Raw genomic sequence first — 21422 nt, forward strand, 5'->3', positions numbered from 1 at the left:
AATCTAAAATACACATAATTTTCATAGGGTGTTAGAATTAGTGCCCATTTTAAGAAGCGGATGTTCTGCTTTTCATCCAATTTGAACCTAACAGTTTCACAGTGTTTCAAACCAGGCAATCCCATACGAATGCCTCAGCAATCTTTGCACTATGTATTCTGAAAAACTGAACATACAAGACCCAGTCATCAGGTGATCATTATGAAGAGACATGTTCTACAGTGAAAAATCTTTTCAGTATCTTATTGTCTTAATTGACCTTTTGTTAACATGAAATGAATTGTACATGTGACTTGTTTAAAATCATTTATTATTATCAGGAGTGCCTTTTAGGTGGACCACTCTGTATGACTCTCATGCTTCAAAACTATTTTTTATTCAAGTGACTTACAATGGCCCTAGGAAACAAGTTCTGTTATTATGCCCCATTTTAAAATGATGAAAATGGACAAAGCAAAAGCAGGCAACTTAACCAATACCCCATGGCCTCACAGCCTTTAGAATAGTCATATTATATAAATATGGCAATAGCAATGCACTGAAAATGTCTCCAAAACAAACTCTACATTTTAAAAAATGTATAACAGGAATCTAAGGAAGGGGTCTTACTTCTCTAATTCAGGAAGTGCGAAATCCCTTAAACTCATATCAGACCTGTGATGAACAAACTCACACTAAGTTTTAAAAACTGCTTAATTTACTTTATCATGACTAGTAATATATAAGAATTTTGTATATACTTTATTAAAAATAACTTTGGAAAACTATTTTTGCCTGATCAGCAATAAAACTACTGATAAGATAAGCTGGTTATCAAATAATTCCCCAATGTTAATCTGGCAAATAATTGTTATAACCCAATCTTGTGAATTGAAGACAGGCACATTATAGATAATCAAAAATATTAGAAACACATTTAAAATGTCCATATGTTTAGTATACATAGAAAATTCATTGACTAAAATAAGTCATGAAACATGGACTGGAATTTCGTGAGCTATTAAGTTTCATTTTGTTTTACTGTTTTAAAATTTAAATAGTTTGGCTCATTTCTACATTTGTTAAAATTGTAATCTTAAAATATTAAAAAAATAACTTTACAAACACACAGATATGACTAGCCATTTTATCTAAGTTATAAAATAGTTACCCCAGGGAGCCTTCAAGATCCCTGTATTTTAAAGCTTATTTCAAAAACCATCACTACTTCGCATTTTTAAACTGCATCCTTGCATTACAGAACTGTAAATGTGTTGTCATACAGTAAATATCCACATCCCAATTCTAATTACACCATTCTTGTTGTTAACACAGAGCACTGCTTCTGATAAAAGCATGGCATAGTTCTACAGTTTCAATGGCAAAATTAAACGTTTTTTTTGTTGAAGAGATAATGAAGCAATCACCAAGATATTTGAAACAACAAAGTTAACATTACAATGATTTCGAGAAAAACTAAGAATATATACACTTACATAAAACAAAAAAAAGGAATAATTCACTTTATGAGAGAAGAAAAGAGAGGCAGATTTTTAAAATATTTGGATTATTTAGCCCATATGGAAATTAAAAAAAAAAAAAAAAACAGGAGAGAGAAACAGAAAGGGAGAGAGAAACAGAAAGAGACAGAGAGAAAGAGAGAGATGCTACTTGACATTTTAAAGACCAAAAACTTGCAGTAGTAAAAATACATTCTGAAAGTATTTTAAAACTTAAATTTCACTGGCAAAAGTAGGTAACAGAGGAGACACAGATTCAGTGCAGGATTTTATATACAATAAAACCTAAAACTAAACTCCACCAAAATGAAATTGTAATAGTCAATGCCTGGCTAGAAATCTCCCTTTGCACAATGAAAAGGTCACATTACAAGAATAAAATAATAGCAAGAATGCAGTCTACACACTTTAGATGTTCAGGAAAACAACAGTTTCCAAGCACCACATGAACACTTAATTAACTGGAGATAATGTTAAAGCAAGGTCTCTACAATTTTCCATTAGGTTGTGCTTCAAATAGTCTATAATAAGGACTTGAATTAATTACATTTTATTGCACTATAAATTGGCTGTTGTCATTATACCCAAATGTAACAAATAAGGCAGACTTTAATTTCTCTGTAGACCTCCTTGGATAGAAGATAAGTAATTTAAAAATATGTAAAAATTGAAAAATTTGTGTACTTGTTTATAGTGTCTCTCTGTAAATGTGCATTTGACCAAAGACAGTCCATCCAAATAATGAGAGAAAAACCCCCACAAATAGCATCTTCTGCTTTAAAAAATTCTTGGTTTGTAACTTTTTTAAAAGTCATAAAGCCACTGGCTTTCAGAGACTTATTAGAACACACTCATCTCTTCATGCATGCTTCTGCTAGTGTCTTAAATTTGGGCTCCAAATTATCCAAAAATTCAAGCCCATCTTCTTCTTGTCGTTCACTGCAACAACCTACAGACCCAGCCACCGATCCTCTTCCTTCATAGTTATATGTCAGGACATAGTCTTGGGCATGCTTGTGATTTTCATCTTGATTACACAGATACACTTTCTGCCAAGGGGAAAAACACAACGTTTTTATTATTATTATTTTAAACACCAAAATTTACTAACATAAAAGTAATTGCTTTGATTTACCTTTCATTGTTTAATTTTTAATCAGAGTGTGTCCTCTAATGGATTCCTATACATAAAAAATGCACATGATTGGTCTGTTTCATACATCACACTATAAATTCAGTATAGCATGTTTCTAAAAGTCACGCATGTGGCAGCAAGTATACAGGTGTTCATTTTACATAGTCATTACTTTCCCTTTCAAAATTTTAGCTGAAAGTGACATGCATCCATTAAACTGAAGACAAATTGATGTGGGCTCAGTTCTTCCCAGACAGACACAGTGATAGTACATGCTGGTCTTGCTGGTACCACATTTTTGGTTTCTAAGGTACAAGTTGTCAGATGGGAAATATTAGCACAAAGCCATGAGACACTAATTTAAATCTCATCACACATTTAGTAATTCTTTCAATTAAAAAAATAGGAGGGGAAGTAAATAACCACTTAAATCTGAACATAACTAAATTAAAATTGAGGAAAAATAATAGCTTTCAATTAGTAGAATTAGTAGATTCATAATTAATTGAAAATTATAGTCAGAATTCAGTTAGTTATTTATAAAGTTTAAAGGAAATTAAAATAGATTTGTAGGCCACTTAGGAAAACTCACTTCACCAAGACGGGGCTGAGTAAAACTGTGCCACTCTGAGTAAGTGTATCTGCAGTTGTCCACCTCCGTGTGTCCTCCCCTGCAGGAGTCCAGGGTGTGATGGTGGCCAGCCCCCCGGCAGGATTCCGAGGTCTGGTGTCCTCCTTTCACCATTTCGATGGTCTCCTGACCTCCGTTCTTGACTCCTGATCCCACGGTGCCACAAACTCCCTGAGCAGAAGCGCCCACAGTTTGGGTTGTGAAGCCATTCGCAGAATACTGAAATGAAAACAATTTGCATTAGGGATAATACAGAGAGGAACACAAAATTATGAAAAAGAACAACATCAAGCGGATAATCCCTTTTTTGTGTGTGTGTGCTAGAAGGTAAGCTCTCTGAGAGCAGGAACTAAATCTATTTTGTCAATCCTGCATACCCAACTATGGAAACCCCATAATTTAACGTAGTAGCCACACAAGCAAACTGTCAAGTGGTTGGTACCTGGAGATCAATTAGGAAGCTTGATGTATATTCCTTCTTTAAAAATCTCTTAGAATACCTGCCCATTGTGGTGGCTCATGTCTATAATCCCAGCACTTTGGGAGGCCGAGGCAAGCAGATTACTTGAAATGAGGAATTCAAGACCAGCCTCGCCAACATGGTGGAACTCCGTCTCTACTATAAATACAAAAATCAGCTGGGCATGGTAGTAGGCACCTGTAATCCCAGCTACTCGGGAGGCTAAGGCACAGGAATCGCTTGAACCTGGAAGACGGAGCTTGCAGTGAGCTGTGATTGTGCCACTGCACTCCAGCCTTGGCAACAGAGCCAGATCTTGTCTCCAAAAAAAAAAAAAAAAGCCTCTTAGAATACTGTGCAACTCTAATTCTTCAATCCTTCCTACATCTCACACCTCAAAATAAACACTGTTGTCTCACATATACTTACTCTGCTTAGTTTAAATTAATTCCCTTTTACCTGACTAAAGCAGAAACAGAAGTAATGATCAATATTTCCATTTGGTATCTAATTCAGTTATACTTCAACTAAATCAAAAATAATAAGACTATAATTGCCATAAAAATCTTAACTGCAACAATAAACCCTTGCCATCTAAATATATATGAATAAACTAGGCAGGGAAAATAACAAGAACACCAAAGCTTTGACCACTAGTTATTTATGTTGCATTTTTGGAAACTCTAATATTATTTAAATTTTATTTTTTCATTACCTTCCTGGATACTGTCATGCTTTTGTTTTCTAAATCTTTCTTGCCCTAGTCATCAATTACACTTCTTACAGGGTATTTACTTGTTCCTTTTCCACATATTGAGCTAGAAAGCAAAGTTGGAGAAATGGCCACTTGCTAGCATTGCTATTTCATATATTTGGCCTCAGGCTGTTTCCTAACCCATATTAGAGCCAGAAAGAATCTATTAAAGTTCTTCCCACGATGATCAAGGCTTGTAGTGATTTTACTGTTGCCAGAAAATGTAAAACCATGTTGGTAAACCGTGAATAATTAAAAGCAGCATTTTTACAGCACAAACAGCAGTTGAAATATATACAAAAGACAAGGCTTAAAGTTGAAACCATGAATCATCTGAAGTAAAAATAACAATGACATACTAAAGCATTTTTACTATTAAGTAACACACTACGGCCACATTTAAATACCATATATCATCATGTAAATCAAAGTCATTTTATCTGTTTCAGGGGACCCATGACATTCTATGGTAAATTGCCTGATACCAAAAGAACTTTTCTGAGAAAAGATCATTTTAGAAGGAATACGCATTATAAGCGAATTCATCCTTTGTATTTATTTAAAAAGCCAGACTACTTACCACTTTGTCATCTCCAGGAGCTTCTGTGTTTGATACAATTAGGTTCTGCTGGGCTAAATCATCAGGAATTACTTTTGGTTGTTTAGATGTCCCAGAAGCCCCACAGACCAGCGTAAACAGGACGCCTGGAGGAAGAAAGAAATATACTTGAGTTTATCATAAAATAATATGAAGTTATAAATGTACAATGGTTAATACACAGATAAATCATAAACTTAAAAGTGTATATTAAAAGAAGACAGCTTTCCTGGATTGCTTGTGTCAAAGCAGTATACAATAGAAAAGTTTAAATAGATATGCTATTTAAAAGTTTAAATAGCATATCTACTTAAACTTTTAAACAGATATGCTATAATTATGTTACATGTTCTGTTTCTACATTGAATTTTATGTCTATAATAACTAAGACACTAGAACTATACATAAATGCACTTAAAATATGTAAATTAAATATATTTATATATTAAATAAAAATACAGCTACATGCAAATGATCAGCTATAGGAAATAGCACTGATTCTTAGAATGTGTCTTGAAAGTTGCCGGGTGTATTGGCTCACGCCTGTAATCCCGGCACTTTGAGAGGCCGAGGTGGGGGGATCACCTGAGGCCAGGAGATAGAGACTGGCCTGGCTAACACAGTGAAATCCATCTCTACCAAAAGTAGAAAAAATTAGCTGGGCATTGTGGCGCACACCTGTAATCCCAGCTACTCGGGAGGCTGAGGCATAAGAATCACTGGAATCCAGAGGCAGAGGTTGCAGTGAGCGGAGATCACACTACTGCACTCCAGCCTGGGCTCTGTCTCAAAAAACGAAAAGTGTCTTGAAAGTTACTTTAAAGGGTATTATTTGAATTCAAGAAAGGACTTAAGACTTACAAAAGAGCAATGCTATGCCCAACAATATTGCAAGGATGGCCCACTTTCCAAGTTGTACTCCTCCACCGCCAATCCTTGGATCTACACGATGTGCGCAGTCATTTTCGGTAATGCAGTCACACAGTGTAACATCCAATGAAGTGACACTAGACATGCCAAGTCTATCTCTCACTGTTATAGGTACTACATATAAGCCAAATGGAGGATCATTCTGATAGGAAAGACGTGCTGCTGTATCTGAAAATATAAATAAATAAAACCAAGCATTATACGATGTCACTGATTTCTTCTGAACATAAATAACTCATTATCAGATAGTTATATTTTCCTAGAAACAGATATTCCTGATGGGATGGCATAGCTGCTAGAAGATTCTAAATGTGAATGGCTAGAGTACTTCTAATCTATACCCATTGCAAACATATTACATACAAAAGTTTGTCTATGCTGCCTCTTAAACAAAGTCTTTTGGCTCTTGTAATAATATATTTTATTTGTGTGTAAACAAATCCTTCCTATCATAACTAATAGACTTGTTAATAGATTAGTTTTTACCATATCTTGAAAATATTTAATTAAACCAGTGAGTGTACATTTTCTTTTACACACGCTTCATCGAAGTAATAGTCTGAAATTCTGGATGTTTTCCTTTACTTCATTTTCAAAAACTGTGCCAAATAAACATAAATACTTGTGACTTACTGTCAGAGACTAATTCTGACAACTTAAAACACCCCTGACAGTGACTACATTAGCAGGTCATGAGTCACACAGCTGGAGCTGCATCTCCTGGTCCTAAAGGACAAAGGGACCAACTGCACGTGTCTTAGTTTTGATGTAGTTTTCTTAGATAAAGGCTAGAAAATATCTAGAACCGAAAGCCCATACAGATTCTTTTATGGCTTTTATGGTGCATAAGCATGATGATAGGGTTTTTATGCTCATGTGTGAGACGCACGTCTCTCAAACCTTATTACGACAACAGTACATTACCTGTATGACTTGAATTTAGAAGAAGAAAAAAACAATAAAAAACTAAAAAAAATTTAGAAGCCAATACAATCTTGGTTTTGGAGACTAGATATACTACTACTCTAAATGCAGATACCAGGTCCCATAGAATAATCCCTCTCCCACAAAGCTGCCCAGTATGACATTCTCATTTTCTGCATAGTATTTGAAGCTCTAAATACGAATTTGAATGCTTGGGTAAAAACACATTGAATTAAGTCCATCTTAAGAGAAGCCATGGTTAACCTGTTAAGTCTATTTTGTAAAAAATTATAATGAGACTAGCAAAACCAAAACTTATAATTCCTAATGTGTCATGGTGTATCACATGCATTATCTCATTTACTCCCCCAAAAATCCCATTTTAGTAAATTGATGCTCAAAGACAATAAATAGCATGGTCAGATTTACGTAACTAACAAACAGTGAAGAACCAGCGTTTGACACTAAGCTTAACTGACTTCAAAGCCTCTTTAGGGTATATTCTTCTTAAAACTTCGGTGTTTCCCAAGCTTATAAGTGATTACCCAGACAAGTACATCTTTAAAATAACAAAGATGTTGACAAACATACAGCTGCCAAAGTTTTATTTTGCTAAGTAAGACTATTGGGAAAAAAAAAGTCCACCTTCTATCAACACTATTTAAAAATTAATATCATGACACCAAATAAGTAGAAAAGAAAAAAATCCAAGAATAAAGTTAATTCTTCCTCCCCACCCCAAAATAAACTGATAACCCCCCGATACACACACACACACACACACACACACACACACACCCCAGAATATTGTTTAGAAAGCTGAAAATCTTGTTAGTTCACAGAGCAGGATCCAAGACATAGTAGTTTAGCTTATTTCTATAAGTCTTCATTTTTCTTTTCCCCATCCTGTTCTCCCTTTACTTTCCCTCATAACCTTTCTTTTCTAATTTGTCATAACAGGAAATTGAGGGATATTCACTGAAAGCATGGGGCTGCAAAACATTCAAGGGCATTTAAAAAGCAAGCCTCATTCAGTGGTTCTAGAGTCACAAAAGCTGGTAGACCATGACACCATGGTCCATAGGCAGTGTGAGAAGGAGATGGGGAACATGCTGAAGAGTTACGGGCCAACTAGGGAATGAGGCAGTGGTGATAATGTAGACAGGTTGCCTTCATTTTTGCCATACTTATCACTGTAGATCCTTCTGGGCTAAAGACAAAAGTACAGATGGGGAACCAAGTTAGGGGAGAATCCCAAGGAGAATACAATAGACATGAAATAGTCAGAAGTCAATACAGTGGCAGAGAGGAGAGATAACGTGGTGGACACTGTGGTGTATATCGGATCCCTTTTCAAAGAAGGACTTGCATCCCAGCTGCTTGGGAGGCCATCAGCACCTTCCGGGATTGTGCCTTTTTGCCATAGGCAGCCCACATACACTGATGGAACAATAAGAGAGAATAGGGGATCGATTCAGGACCACTCTGAAGGCCCATTTAGCTCAGACTCCCCCTGGGGTTCCCTGAGGTTGTCATTTGGCTTGTGCTGCAGCTTGACTTCTCTTTTTGCCCAATCCTACTTCTCCTCCTTTCAAAGCTACTGATCCCAAGCAAATTCCTTAGTCATCATTGTGCTTGAGATGCCCTGCCTCAGGGTCTGCTTTCTGGAGAGCCCACCAGTAACAAATGAGGACTCCCTTATGACCCAGGAAACTATAAAGAAATCTATGCCAGTGAGAGGTACACAAGTTAGGAAATGACTGCATTAGACCAAGTCTAAGAGAGAGAAAGAGAGAAAGAGAAAAAAAGAGAGAGAGAGAGAGAGTGTGTGTGTGTGTGTGTCTGGAGTAGGAGTGAGAATTCACAACACACTGAAGGCAATCTCGGCATAGTATTAGAGACACACTAGAGAGACCTACTCCCAACACACAAAAACTGAGAAACTTTCATTGGTGGTTCCCACATGGTGAATTTTCTCCTATTTCATACAAAAAAAAAAAAGTATCGCAGACATCCTGATGTTGAAAAGGACAAAGCAATTTTCAAAAATATATATACCATTAATTGCTTTCAGTCTCCACATTCTCTGTACTTCTGAAGTAGAACTCTCCAGACTAAAGTCAAAGGGTGGGCCATGGATAGGCTCATCAGGATCAACTGCAACAATCTCCGCGGATGACATGGTGGGTTTGCAGATGATCACTGTCTTTTTAGGTATGAATGGGCTGTTATCATTCACGTCTTGAAGTATAATGCCCAGTGTCCCCGTACATGTTCTCCCTCCTAGAAAAATGAAAATAAAAATAGTTTTTCTATGTTTTGAGTTTTCACCACAAAAGTATGCACTGAACACATTGAAAAATATTTATTAAGCACCTATAATGTAGAAGTTACAATGACAAGCAGTCACAAGCTATGTCCTCAGGGAATGTTACAAGAAAAATAGTATTACTTTCATATGGGTTGTACAAACAATGACTGCTATTAAGATGTGTTTATTCATTCGCTAAATTATTACTGCATTTTATTAGAGGCAAGTTTTGGCTGATTTGTGAGAAGAGGAAGGAAGAGAGTATGAATGAGGACACTTCTGGTACATTTAAAAGCACAAGGAAATTCAAGGAGATGGAAACGCACGTTATACACACCCGTGATCTGGAGACAATGACAGGGAAGGTAGACAGATAGAAACTGACACGGAAGCAGGAGCTAAGGGTCTTTGAAAGCCAGACTAGGGAGCTTAGAGTTTGTTGGATAAATAGGTAGCACTTAGGTTTTGGAGCAAAGAAATTGAAGTTACATATTTGAAAGATTGTAACAAAAATAGTACATGGGAATATTCAAAGGGCAGAAGACTCCAGGAGTAGAAAATTACTTGAAAACTGAAATAATCACTGTGGGTTGTAGCCCAAGTAATTCATCTATCTGTATATTCAATAGAAACTTACAGGATAGACGGGGCACAGTGGCTCACGCCTGTAATCCCAGCACTTTGGGAAGCCGAGGTGGGCAGATCACCTGAGGTCAGGAGTTTGAGACCAGCCTGACCAACATGGAGAAAGCCCATCTCTACTAAAAATACAAAATTAGCCAGGCATGGTGGCACATGCCTATAATATCAGCTACTCGGGAGGTTGAGTCAGGAGAATCGCTTGAACCCGGGAGGCGGAGGTTGCAGTGAGCGGAGATCACACCATTGCACTCCAGCCTGGGCAACAAAAGTGAAACTCCGTCTCAAAATGAAAAAAAGAAAGAAAAGAAAAGAAAGAAAGAAACTTACAGGATAACGACTTTATATAAAGCACTGCACTGGAAAATCTGGGGGATTGAAAGATGAAACAGCCATGGACCCACGCCACAGATTAGTAATGCAGTTGTGAAGTCTGAAACTGAACACAAACCCAGGAGTTCTGTCTCTAAATCATTCATTCTTTCTGTTTAAAAAGAAGGCTTTTGACATTACAGGTGGAAAACAGAATTAAAAAACCCTGTGCCACCCACTGCCTGGGGCTGTGTCTTATATGAAGCTGCCAAGCTCGGGAAGATCTCCGAGCACAGCCCTGAAGTCACAACCTCAGCCAGAGCACCTGCAGCACAGCAACTGGACTCGTGATAGAGCCAGCGTCATCATGGGTCAGGAGCACTAGGCCACCAAGTTAAGAACTGGTTCTAAACCGTGGGCCACAGAGAAAGAGCAGGTGAAGGCAACTACAAGACTAGTAGTTAATATGGGCAAAGTGGGAGAGAGGGAAAAAACAAAAACAGAAAGCAAAGCAAACACCTCTCATTTAATATAAGCCTGCAAACTAAAATTCCCAAATAATCAAGATTAACACTAAGAAGGAAAACCAACAAAAGCACCAGTCAAAAGATTAATTCATTCTATCCAAGACGTCTCTGAAACAGGTATGTTTAGAATCTTCAAAGACATAAAGAGGGGTAACCAATTAAACAAGAATGAAATTACAGCTCAAATTCCAGTAGAAAATAAACAGCAACATTTACCTACCAGGGATTCTAAAAAAGAGAATAGACAGAATGGCAGAGAAGCAATAGTTAAAGAGATTAACAGCTGAGAATACTCCAGAATTAAAGAAAAACATGGCTTTTCAGATTGAAAGTATTTTCTGACTGCAGAACTAGACAAATATAAAAAAATCCACGGCATACACATTGTACTAACACTGTAGAACTCAATTTAGGGTACTATAAAAGCTACCTAAATATATTACCTACAAAAGGACAATCGTTAATTGACAGAACAAGAAGCATCAGCAAGAAGAGATACCAGAAGATAATGGGTTAATAGCTGCACAGTGCCATGGGAAAGAAGCTGTTGACTCAGAATTTTAAACCAAGTCAAAGTGTCACTTAAGTATGAGGCCAATATTAAAATATTTTTCAGAACAACAAAACTGAGAGAGTTTAAAATTCACATTCCACAATTGAAAAAAATATAGTAAAGGATATACTTCAGCAAGAAGAAAAAAGAACTAGGAGAGAAAACAATGAGAAGCAAGAAACAATGCCACTACCTTCCATTTTTGGACAACTTCGAAAAAGAGTATTTACATTAGAAAAAGGAAGCAGGTAGATAATATATATTTCATGTATCTGGCTTATGTTTCTATTCATTAGAGCAGAATAATTTCTGTCCCTCAACTTATCCTGTTCTCATGCTATGTGGTGTTACCTTGCTCTCTCTGAAAATTGGGACTGCTGGTTGTCTTGAACATTTGTTTCCCTTTGAGTCCACACACACAATTGAGAGCACATGCCTTACCTATTGAATCTGGTTAATTGTGCTATCTTTAAAAACTGAACTCTATAGTGCTTGCTCTTCTACAACTGGGATAAATGCTTCAATTTCCTTCCAGTAGATGTTTACAGTTGCTCACTGATTAAACTCCAATCTTTTTTTGCACATTGTGATTAACACTGACATAGAAGAACATTTAAGATCTCAGATATCTAATCCACTGTGTTTCATAGCTGTTTTTCATCTGCTGATGAGTTATACATACTGTTTTATTCATTGGAATGTCAGCATAAAATGCTCATCTTCTAGTAATAATATAATTCTACATGGACAAAGGCTAATTCCAAATACGAAGTCACATGAGGTGCACTATCCATGGTTTCATGCTTTATGTGCATGACGCACTTCAGTCAAATGTTTTAAAATAGTTGCAAGTAACCCCACTCTAACAGCTGGAATAATACAATAGAAACATTAATCTCAAGCTCAACTAGATAGAGGTGATTTCTGGGTAAAGCTGCCAACACAATTTAGATTAAGAAGTTAAGAAGAAAAGATAAATTGAATTTAAAGCTTAAGAAATATATATGTTTAGGAGAGGGGAAGGCAGTTAAGACCAGAAAGCATGCAGGAATGTGTGGGCAAGTTTAGACATAGAAGCCTTGAGAGAGAGTTTTAAAAAGAGGAAGCAATTGCTGCGGAGATGTAGGAAGGCAGGAAGTGAGCACCAGCCCAAGACAGCAGTATCCATGAGGAGAGGTTTCCATTAGGGAGTGGCAGGGAGAACCCAAATGAAATTAGCCAGTATAGATTTTAGAAAAAGGTTTTTCGAAAAATGACACACTTTTGTATGATCTCATTTCATTCAATTCACAAAGTAAACACGTGGAATTACTGATTCACAGTTCTCTCACACAGAGTAACACAATGACTCCCACCCTCTTCAAAAGAAATGAATGGGAACAGCCTCATTACACATTTATTCTATATCACAATGATGATAAGCAGTGCCCCATCTCAATTCCATAACAAATATTTGATCTCTCAATCACTTAAACTCCTCTGCAACAGACGAGAATGTAGAATAAAATTACAGGCAAAATTTCTAATTTCAGACAGCAATTTTTATCTCAACTGTCAATAAACTATTTCCAAGTGCCGTTGAGTTTCATGTTTTTTTTTTCTTTTCATTTGCCTTTGACCAACAAGTATTTCTTGGCAAAAAGACATGAGAATCTGAGGCCTTAAAGGACAGTCTTTAATTAGTTAAAGACAAATCAATAATGATTACAACTTTAGCAATTTAACAAACTGAGTCATTTCTCATTAATTTACAGAGAACTGGAATACATAAATCATCTTCCAAAATCACTTCTAAATTCTAATTTTGCAAGTTATAGTATAATAATTTGTTTGTTATATTTAGCATATTTATTTTACAAAGACATAAAGTTCAAATTCATGTTATAGAAATTATATTTTATGCACCAAACGCGTCTCATAATCATCATACTCATATTTCTCTCAATTTTATAGAATGCACAGAACATAATTTTACATTTTATATGATTATATGAATTCAGTGTTTGTCTCTCTAATTTTATAATATACTATTTATTTACCATGATCATAAATATACCATGATTTATTTTTATATAATGTCTTTAATCAGAATTCTAACCCCCAAGTATATTGTTAGCTTCCTGTAAAAAGTTAGAGCTCTTTTCCAGGACTGCACTATGTAAGTATGTTCTCACTTTCCTACAAAGTGAACACTTTAAGCGAAATAAGTAGATAAATTGAAACAAGTTTTTGTTTTGTTTTTGTTTTTGTTTTTGTTTTGAGACAGAGTCTTACTCTGTCGCCCAGGCTAGAGTGCAGTGGCGCGATCTTGGCTCACTGCAACCTCCACCTCCTGGGTTCAAGCAATTCTCCTGCCTCAGCCTCCCGAGTAGCTGGGATTACAGGTGCATGCCACTACACCCAGCTAATTTTTAATATTTTTGGTAGAGACGGGATTTCACCATGTTGGCCAGGCTGGTCTCGAACTCATGACCTCAAGTGATCCTCCAGCCTTAGCCTCCCAAAGTGCTGGGATTACAGGCATGAGCCACCACACCCAGCTGAAACAAGTTTTACTAAAATAATTTTCTCAATTTTTAATAATTTTAACTTTAATAAATTATGGTCTCAAGTGTTTCTAAGAGTAAATTATTTTATAATTACATCTAAAACTGAGAAGGCTATTAGAAAGCAGACATGAGTTTATAAATTATAGTAAACCTCTTACTTTATATTATCATTGAGAGATATGAAAACAGAGTGCATGTACCCAGCTTTAAAATGTATACTGTTGGCTTAAACACTGAAGATGTATGTAGCCAAGGAAGTATGTAGCTGGCTTAAAGACAAATTCTTACCTTGGTCTGATGCAAGGACTGTAATATTATATATGCCATTTTTGATGGTCTCTGCCTCTCTATCCAGGCTTCTGAAAACTTTGATTGATCCTGTATTTTCATCAACGGTGACCCACCCTGTTGGATCAGTTAATTTCTTATACCTGTTGGTAATGATGAATTAAAATAATAAAATTTATCATATGCTAAATTATAATAATGTAACAAAATAAGCTATATATTTTAAAACTAAAATAGAATAGTAAGTACCTTATGCCACTGCTACTTCTTGTTTCTGGGTCATATGCTTTATATCCATTGCTTGTTGTTCCCACTTCTGCATTTTCTTTCATGCGAACAGTCTGTATTGGAGGGTTACACTCAGGGCCCTCATCCTGATCTTCTACATTAACAGTAACTGTTGCTGTGCTCATGGCTGATCTTGAACTAGCCTCTCTGGAAAATGGAGCTTCATTAACTACACCAATTTGCAGGATCATCTGTTGCTTTTCTTCATAATTCAAAGGCTACGAAAGCAAATGTATTGAAAAATCAGATGAACTCATTTAATATTTGGCAATGCTAACGAGTATATATAATGTTAAATTTGGAAATATGTTAAGTGTCATGTTGGGAATAACCACGAGAATATGAAACATATATCCAGTGATATGGTTTGGCTCTGTGTCCCCACCCACATCTCATGTCGAATTGTAATTCCCAGTGTTGGGGTAGGGACCATCAGGAAGGTGATTGGATCATGGGGACGGATTTCCCCACTGCTCATGATAGTGAGTGAGTTCTCACAAGATCTGGTTGTTCAAAAGTGTGTAGCACATCCCCATTTGCTCTGTCTCTCCTGTTGCCATGTGAAGATGGGCTTGCTTCCCCTTTGCCTTCCGCCATGATTATAAGTTTCCTGAGGCCTACCTAGTCATGCCTCCTACACAGCCTGTGGAACTGGGAGTCAGTTAAACCTCTTTTGTTTATAAACTATCCAGTCTCAGGTAGTTCTTTATAACAATGTGAGAACAGACTAATACACCCAGAAACCCAGTGGTGGTGGAGACAGAGGAGTTCTCCCACTGATTCAGTACTTGGGTAAAGCTGGAAAAAAAAAGGACAGAAAATTGTTCTTCAACTGCAAATTTAAGATAAGTAGCATAACAGGTATTGATGAAGATTTCAGAGAGTATTTAATGAGGGTTCTTGCATATTAATACATGAGATACTCCTTTAGGGGATTCATACTATAAACAATAGTTATTTACTACACCATAAATTTTAGGACAGCTTGTCTTACCCTCCTAAAATGAATAAAATTATTTGTACCTGGTATGAGGAAGAGAAAAAAATGGGTAAATTTTTTTTAAATGCTTTTAAGAGGAGCAAGACAAGAAAATACAAAGCTTATGGGCATCATATTTTCTTTTTTTATGTGTGTCTTCCATTCCAGTTCCTGTCTTAAAGACGGGAACACATTCAATAAAAGGTTTTATTTTATCTTGCCTGATATGTAGTTGTAATGAGAATTAGTGAAACCATGTCCTAGAAGACAGAAATTTTTTCAGGTCTTGGACTTCACACAGATAAATTTCCTTCTGAGAATACCAAGGATTAGGGGAGGGGTTAGGTGAAGAAAGAGACAAGATTTAAAGGAAATTTCTCTGCTATGTTAAAATAGAGAAAATAATATAAAAACAGCAGCTTATTTTCATCATTGTAAGGAAAATGGATTCATCATTTTTTAATCCATGCTCCTTGTGAATATATACAAAAAGAAAATGGCATAGACCCACTGTAAAACCACGTTCTGGTTAAAGATGCAGCAGAAATAAGTCTATAAATTTGTCCAAGGCTAAAGGAGCTCAGATTGCTTTATGCACTAACTCTGGCTGCTGAAATAGTATTAGAAAGAAGTTTTAGAAGTGTTTGCATCATTGAATCATTGAGGATTTTCATTCTGAACCTGGATGCTAAGGATGTAATATATACTGAATATGATGAACAAACCTACGAATAACCTCTCCATGGGGCTGACCAAGAGTAACTCTTGATTTGGGAAATTCAGTAAGTAAATAAAGGCTCCTTGACCCAAACACAGAAAAACTGGGCTAGGAAAAGTCCGGCACTGTTCCAGGGGCATCAAAGCTGTGCTAGTTTTTGAACCATTTAAAGATATTGGTTACAAAATAGATATTGTATTATATGGACTTTTTAAAAAAAACATACCTAAACAAAAGATTATCAAAAACTAATATATTCTTTCCATTGTATATGAAGAACAGAGCATTTGCATTTACTTATATACCTATTTTATTCCTACATTTATCAGAATTCCTTTCTTTCCATTAAATTCTAGCATGCTATTCTATGATATTATAAACTACAAATAATGTTCTAATTTATTCTTACCTTAACTACACAAAGAACTCCTTCATTGGTTTTGGCATCTGTTACAATTTTAAAATTGCCATTTTCATTGCCCTTTAAAATGGTATAATTAGCTCTCCAGTTAGCAGTATTCACTAAGTCCTTATCCTCAACAGTAACTCGTAAGATTTCCACATCAACTGTATTTTCTTCCACTGATGTCACATACTAAAATAATAAAAGCAAACAAAAAATTTCATTAGTAACTCTCACAAAAATTGAACACCATGTGAAGTAAATCCTACTCTTCTAATTTCCAAAGTACTATGTTTACATGATTTTAAACCCTAGCACTAAACAACTTTTAATGTCACTGGGGCACTTCATTTGAAATCATGAGGGGTGGATGGGGATGTGCATTTTTTTCTTTTCCTTTTTTTGAGACGGAGCCTCACTGTGTCACCCAGGCTGGAGTGCAATGGCCCAATCTTGGCTCACTGCAACCTCTGCCTTCCAGGTTCAGGCGATTCTCCTGTCTCAGCTTCCCAAGTAGCTGGGATTACAGGTGCCTGTCACCATGCCCGGCTAATTTTTGTATTTTCTATAGAGACGGGATTTCACCATGTTGGCCAGGCTGTTCTCAAACTCCTGACCTCAGGTGATCCGCCCGCCTCGGCCTCCCAAAGTGCTGATATTACAGGCGTGAGCCACTGCGCCAGGCCAGAGATGTGCATATTAAACTATTAAAACTGGTCTATACATTTTTCTTTAATTAATATCATACACTTACAGAAGTACGAGTAAATGTTGGCAAGTGGTCATTTACATCATCAATGTTAATGATACAAGTTGAAGTTGTCTGTAGACCAAAATACTGACCATCCATGTCTTGTACTTTTATTTTCAACTGGTACTTGTCAATTAACTGAAAACAAAAAAAGAATTTAATTATTGGGTGAAAGCACCAACATTATAATTGAAATCTTACTTTACACTCCATAATTTTTTTGCACTAAGAATTTAAGAAGTGCATTATTACATTTCACAGCATTCGTGTATTAGAAGAATTTTCTCTCACTAGTAATTTTTCTTTTCTTTTCTTTCTTTTTTTTTCTCTGAGACGAAGTCTCGCTCTGTTGCCCAGGCTGGAGTGCAGTGGTGTGATCTTGGCTCACTGCAACCTCTGCCTCCCGGGTTCAAGCGAGGCAGGAGAATCACACTAGGAATTTTTAATCAATTTATGAAAATTGAATAGTTTCTCAAATTTATAGTGCTATTAACTTACAGAATATAGAATCAATTGGTTTTGTCTTTATTCAACAGAAAAAGAAGAGCTATCTGCCACAAGTGCATTTAAAATTGCCTGGTAATTAATCAAAACCTTTATCTCCTAGCCAAAGTACATTCTTATGTTCAAAAAAATAGACAGCAATGACTCTTATAATAGTCTTTTAACAAAACAATAAAATGAAATTTCTTCCTGCAAAAAATATAGATTTTAAGGGTTTATGTTACATTTAAGAGATCATCTAAACTGACATGAAGATAAAGGTCTGGGGCTATGTAGGTTTTTTTCTTTCTGTGGAAAATAGAATCTGGCTCTTAAGGCTTTCAATTTATCAGATATTGTTGAAAACTCATCACTACCTTAAAAAATATTTTTAAACATCTGAAGCATTTAAATATTTTAAAGTGTTTCTCCTTATAACTTTCATTTATCGTAAGTGATTGAGATATGGGAGAATTAAAAACAATACAGTAATAATGCTTTCCGGACTGAGCATTAGGAGACTTGGGTTCTGTTTCCAACTCCAAAAATAAGAGACACAATCTTGGGCAATTGGAAAATTCACTTTGTCTAGGTTTCTTCTTCTATAAGATGGTGATGCTTACCTTTCCTACCTAATTTATCTCTTTTCATAAGACAAAATAGCATGTTAAAATCTATCCTCATCTTCTACCTAGAATGTTCACCCTTCTCTTACAAAGATTCTTCCCTTAATTCCATCATCTCTGAAACTTTCTTTTCCTTAGGCATTATCTAAAATAAAACTAAAGTTTCTCTTGATCTTCCTGCTTTTAACACACATAATTTTCCAGATTTACTCCTCCCTCATAACCAATCACATGTGTAGACTTGAAAAATAATGGCCTTATTTCAACTGAAAAATTGTAAAACATCATGCTACTGTACTTTCAAGAAGGAATACATATTTTGTTTGTAGTGAACTAAAATTTATTGGAAATAATTAACTGGCTAATGAAACAAGGAAATGAAGTTTGATACCCTAAGTATTAACTTATGCTATCTTCAGATGGAAGAGAAATTCTGATGTTTAAAGGGACTAAAAGGTTGTAGGCAACTGAAGAAAACCGGAATCCTGAGGTCAAAAAGTTACTAGAGAGCACCACTGGGTAAACTCCTTCATTGGACAAGTGTTTTCAACTGATTATTTCAGAAGAATCTATTCAAAGAAAAGCACTTCTGTGATTGTTTGATTTAGGAGCTGAACAAGCTGTTGAGTTTTTGCTTTTTTTTTTTTTCCATAGAATGCTATTTTCACATAGACATCTATGGCTATGCAGACCATAGTTTTATGAAAGTATTTTGTAAAACATAAAGTTAATCTGTCACTTCAGGGAAAACAACTATTTGTTGCCAATGATAAACTGGAGATTTCAAACACAAATGGGAAGCTTGGAAAACCTTTATCAACCAATGTGATATCAATGGAAGTAAAGAGGTGATCTTTTTGATATTATTTAATGCAATGTGTCAATATTTGGAAGCTCTGCATTACTTGGTGAACCAATATTTTCCAAATGACCAATGCACAATATAGAATGATGTATTGGTAAAATGGTCACTCACAGTGTAAGATAGAGCAATGGATTTTAACGTAATAAAGTACAAAAGGTCATTGTTGAGGATTCAGAGTCCACATTACCAAAAACATTTAGGAAACTAGCTACTCCTTATCAAGTTTTCATGTAGTATCAAGGAATAATATCCACAGTGATCTGTAATTATCATCAAAATACTACTCTCTTTTCTAATTTTATATCATGTCAGATTGCCTTTATATATGCTTCAGCTAAAACTACATATTGTAACAGACTAAATGCAGAAGGAGATATGAGAATCCACCTGTCTTAAGCAAAATATTAAAAACATTTGGAAAAATGCGTAACGATGTCATTCTTCCCACTAAATTGTACTGTTTTGGAAAATGTACTTATTTTGTAAGTACAAAAAGAAGAAAAAGTATAACAATTTTTACTGTTATTTTATAAGAATTTTAACTGTTAACATGTAATTAATTTATTATTTTTAATATTTAAATTAATATATAACTTAAACTTTCCTTAGTTTTAAACATTAACAAGTAACATAGATAAATATAACCTAATAAATAAAAGATCTTTGGGATTTTCAACAATATTTAACACTGTTAACAATATTCAACAATATTTAACAATATGTAATAATGTCAAGCATTGGTCTTGAGACCAAAGCTTTTGAGAACCACTACCCTAATCCACCAGGGATAGAGGAAGGAAGAGAAAATTAATCTGAAGATTTAAGACTTAAGAATCAAATAAAATACCTGATAAACATCTATTACTATATTTTAAGATTAAGGATTATAAATATAGTAAATAAGGACACAGAAACTGCTATAAGAATTTAGATGAATAATGCTTCAGGGAGGAGGTAATAGTTGAATAACTAAGTGAATGAATTACTAAGCTAGGGTATTGCAGTACAAAGAGACAGAATATAGATTTAAAACAATCTTGGAGGTAAAAACATGCTTTAGGAAGTGATGTGATTCAGGGGGGCCAAGAGACATCAAATACAATTTGGAGACCATGACTCCAAGGTGACAATAGAAAATGATTAATAGAGAAAGAATATATAAATATCTTTTTAACTAGAAAACATAGAATGGAAAATATGTTTAGAAGAAAAGAAGACAAGTTATATTTTAGATTTATTACATCTTAAGTACCTGTCAGACATCCAAATCAAGATTTCTAGCAGTTGATTGAAAATGGGAAACCAGAGATTAGAGAGACATAAACTGTCTTTTCATCTATGTAAGAGGTAGAATGTAGATGAGATTGTTGAAAAGATGATAACAAATTTCTGCATATATTTAAAAGGTTCACTTTTCATATTTGACATTTTGTTTTAATACTGTAAATATGTTTATATCAGGAAATCTGATTGTATGAAACATACAATTCAGAAAAGAATGAATTAGCAGTTCAAAACCAGCATACTCCAAGGTTATTTAGTGATCTCTATTAACATACATAAAATAATAATGTTTCTAAAATGAGATTCACAACATACTTTTCAAAAACACATCTACAGGAGTTATACAGGTACTATTGAATAGCCACATTATAATCAGGTTTTATTAATGTTTATGTTACCTCTCTGTCTAGCTGAGATGATGCTGTGGTGATCACACCTGTAGTTGGATGCATAGAAAATAGGGTGGGTGATGGTGGCACCTGCCCAATGATGGAGTACTTCAGGCGTGTGTGCATCGTGTCAGGCTCATCTTTGTCAGTAGCACACACTTGTCCCACAGTAGTGCCTAGAGAAGAAAAGTCCTTTTTAATCTCCAAAACATTCACATGTTCTATGTTCCCTTTATTTCATTCCTTTTCACCCACCTCAAAAAAGTTCTGGACCACATTATTACATAGCAAAGTCATGGCTTTTATAAATTTGCAGACCTCTCCATACAGTATCACTTCCTTTCAAAAATTCTGGCATACTAGCATTTTCGAATTGGGTGATCATATTCATATTTATTGTATTTAATGTATGATTTTATAAATGTTGATACTATCCCTCCATGTATTTTCAGACTAAACAATTCTGATTATTCTATAACTTTTCTCTGTTTGTAAGCTTGTGCTTAGATTGATCATAGGAATCAGT

At 35.3% G+C, this 21422-nt stretch overlaps 1 protein-coding gene and 1 pseudogene across 2 annotated transcripts in view; one reads left to right on the forward strand and one right to left on the reverse strand.

The window, feature by feature from the left end:
* Positions 1 to 292: 292 nt before the first annotated feature.
* The window catches only part of DSC2 (desmocollin 2), a 36555-nt gene continuing 15425 nt past the window's right edge, over positions 293 to 21422 (reverse strand). Inside the window, exons 7-17 of one of the 2 annotated variants that reach the window (XM_004059278.4) lie at positions 20906 to 21072; positions 17253 to 17387; positions 16505 to 16690; positions 14360 to 14616; positions 14111 to 14253; positions 8990 to 9214; positions 5939 to 6175; positions 5060 to 5184; positions 3227 to 3484; positions 2635 to 2680; positions 2437 to 2548 (exon numbers count right to left, since the gene is read on the reverse strand). In XM_004059278.4, coding sequence (XP_004059326.1) covers positions 2645 to 2680; positions 3227 to 3484; positions 5060 to 5184; positions 5939 to 6175; positions 8990 to 9214; positions 14111 to 14253; positions 14360 to 14616; positions 16505 to 16690; positions 17253 to 17387; positions 20906 to 21072 — 1769 coding nt within the window. In that variant the 3' untranslated portion in view covers positions 2437 to 2548; positions 2635 to 2644. Of the gene's footprint in view, positions 2549 to 2634; positions 2681 to 3226; positions 3485 to 5059; positions 5185 to 5938; positions 6176 to 8989; positions 9215 to 14110; positions 14254 to 14359; positions 14617 to 16504; positions 16691 to 17252; positions 17388 to 20905; positions 21073 to 21422 lie in introns of both variants that reach the window. The other variant, XM_004059277.4, reaches the window with a different exon arrangement.
* Positions 6829 to 6941, forward strand: LOC115931498 (uncharacterized; annotated as a pseudogene).

This window comes from Gorilla gorilla, chromosome 17 (assembly GCF_029281585.2).
Source record: "Gorilla gorilla gorilla isolate KB3781 chromosome 17, NHGRI_mGorGor1-v2.1_pri, whole genome shotgun sequence".
Lineage (NCBI taxonomy): Eukaryota > Metazoa > Chordata > Mammalia > Primates > Hominidae > Gorilla > Gorilla gorilla.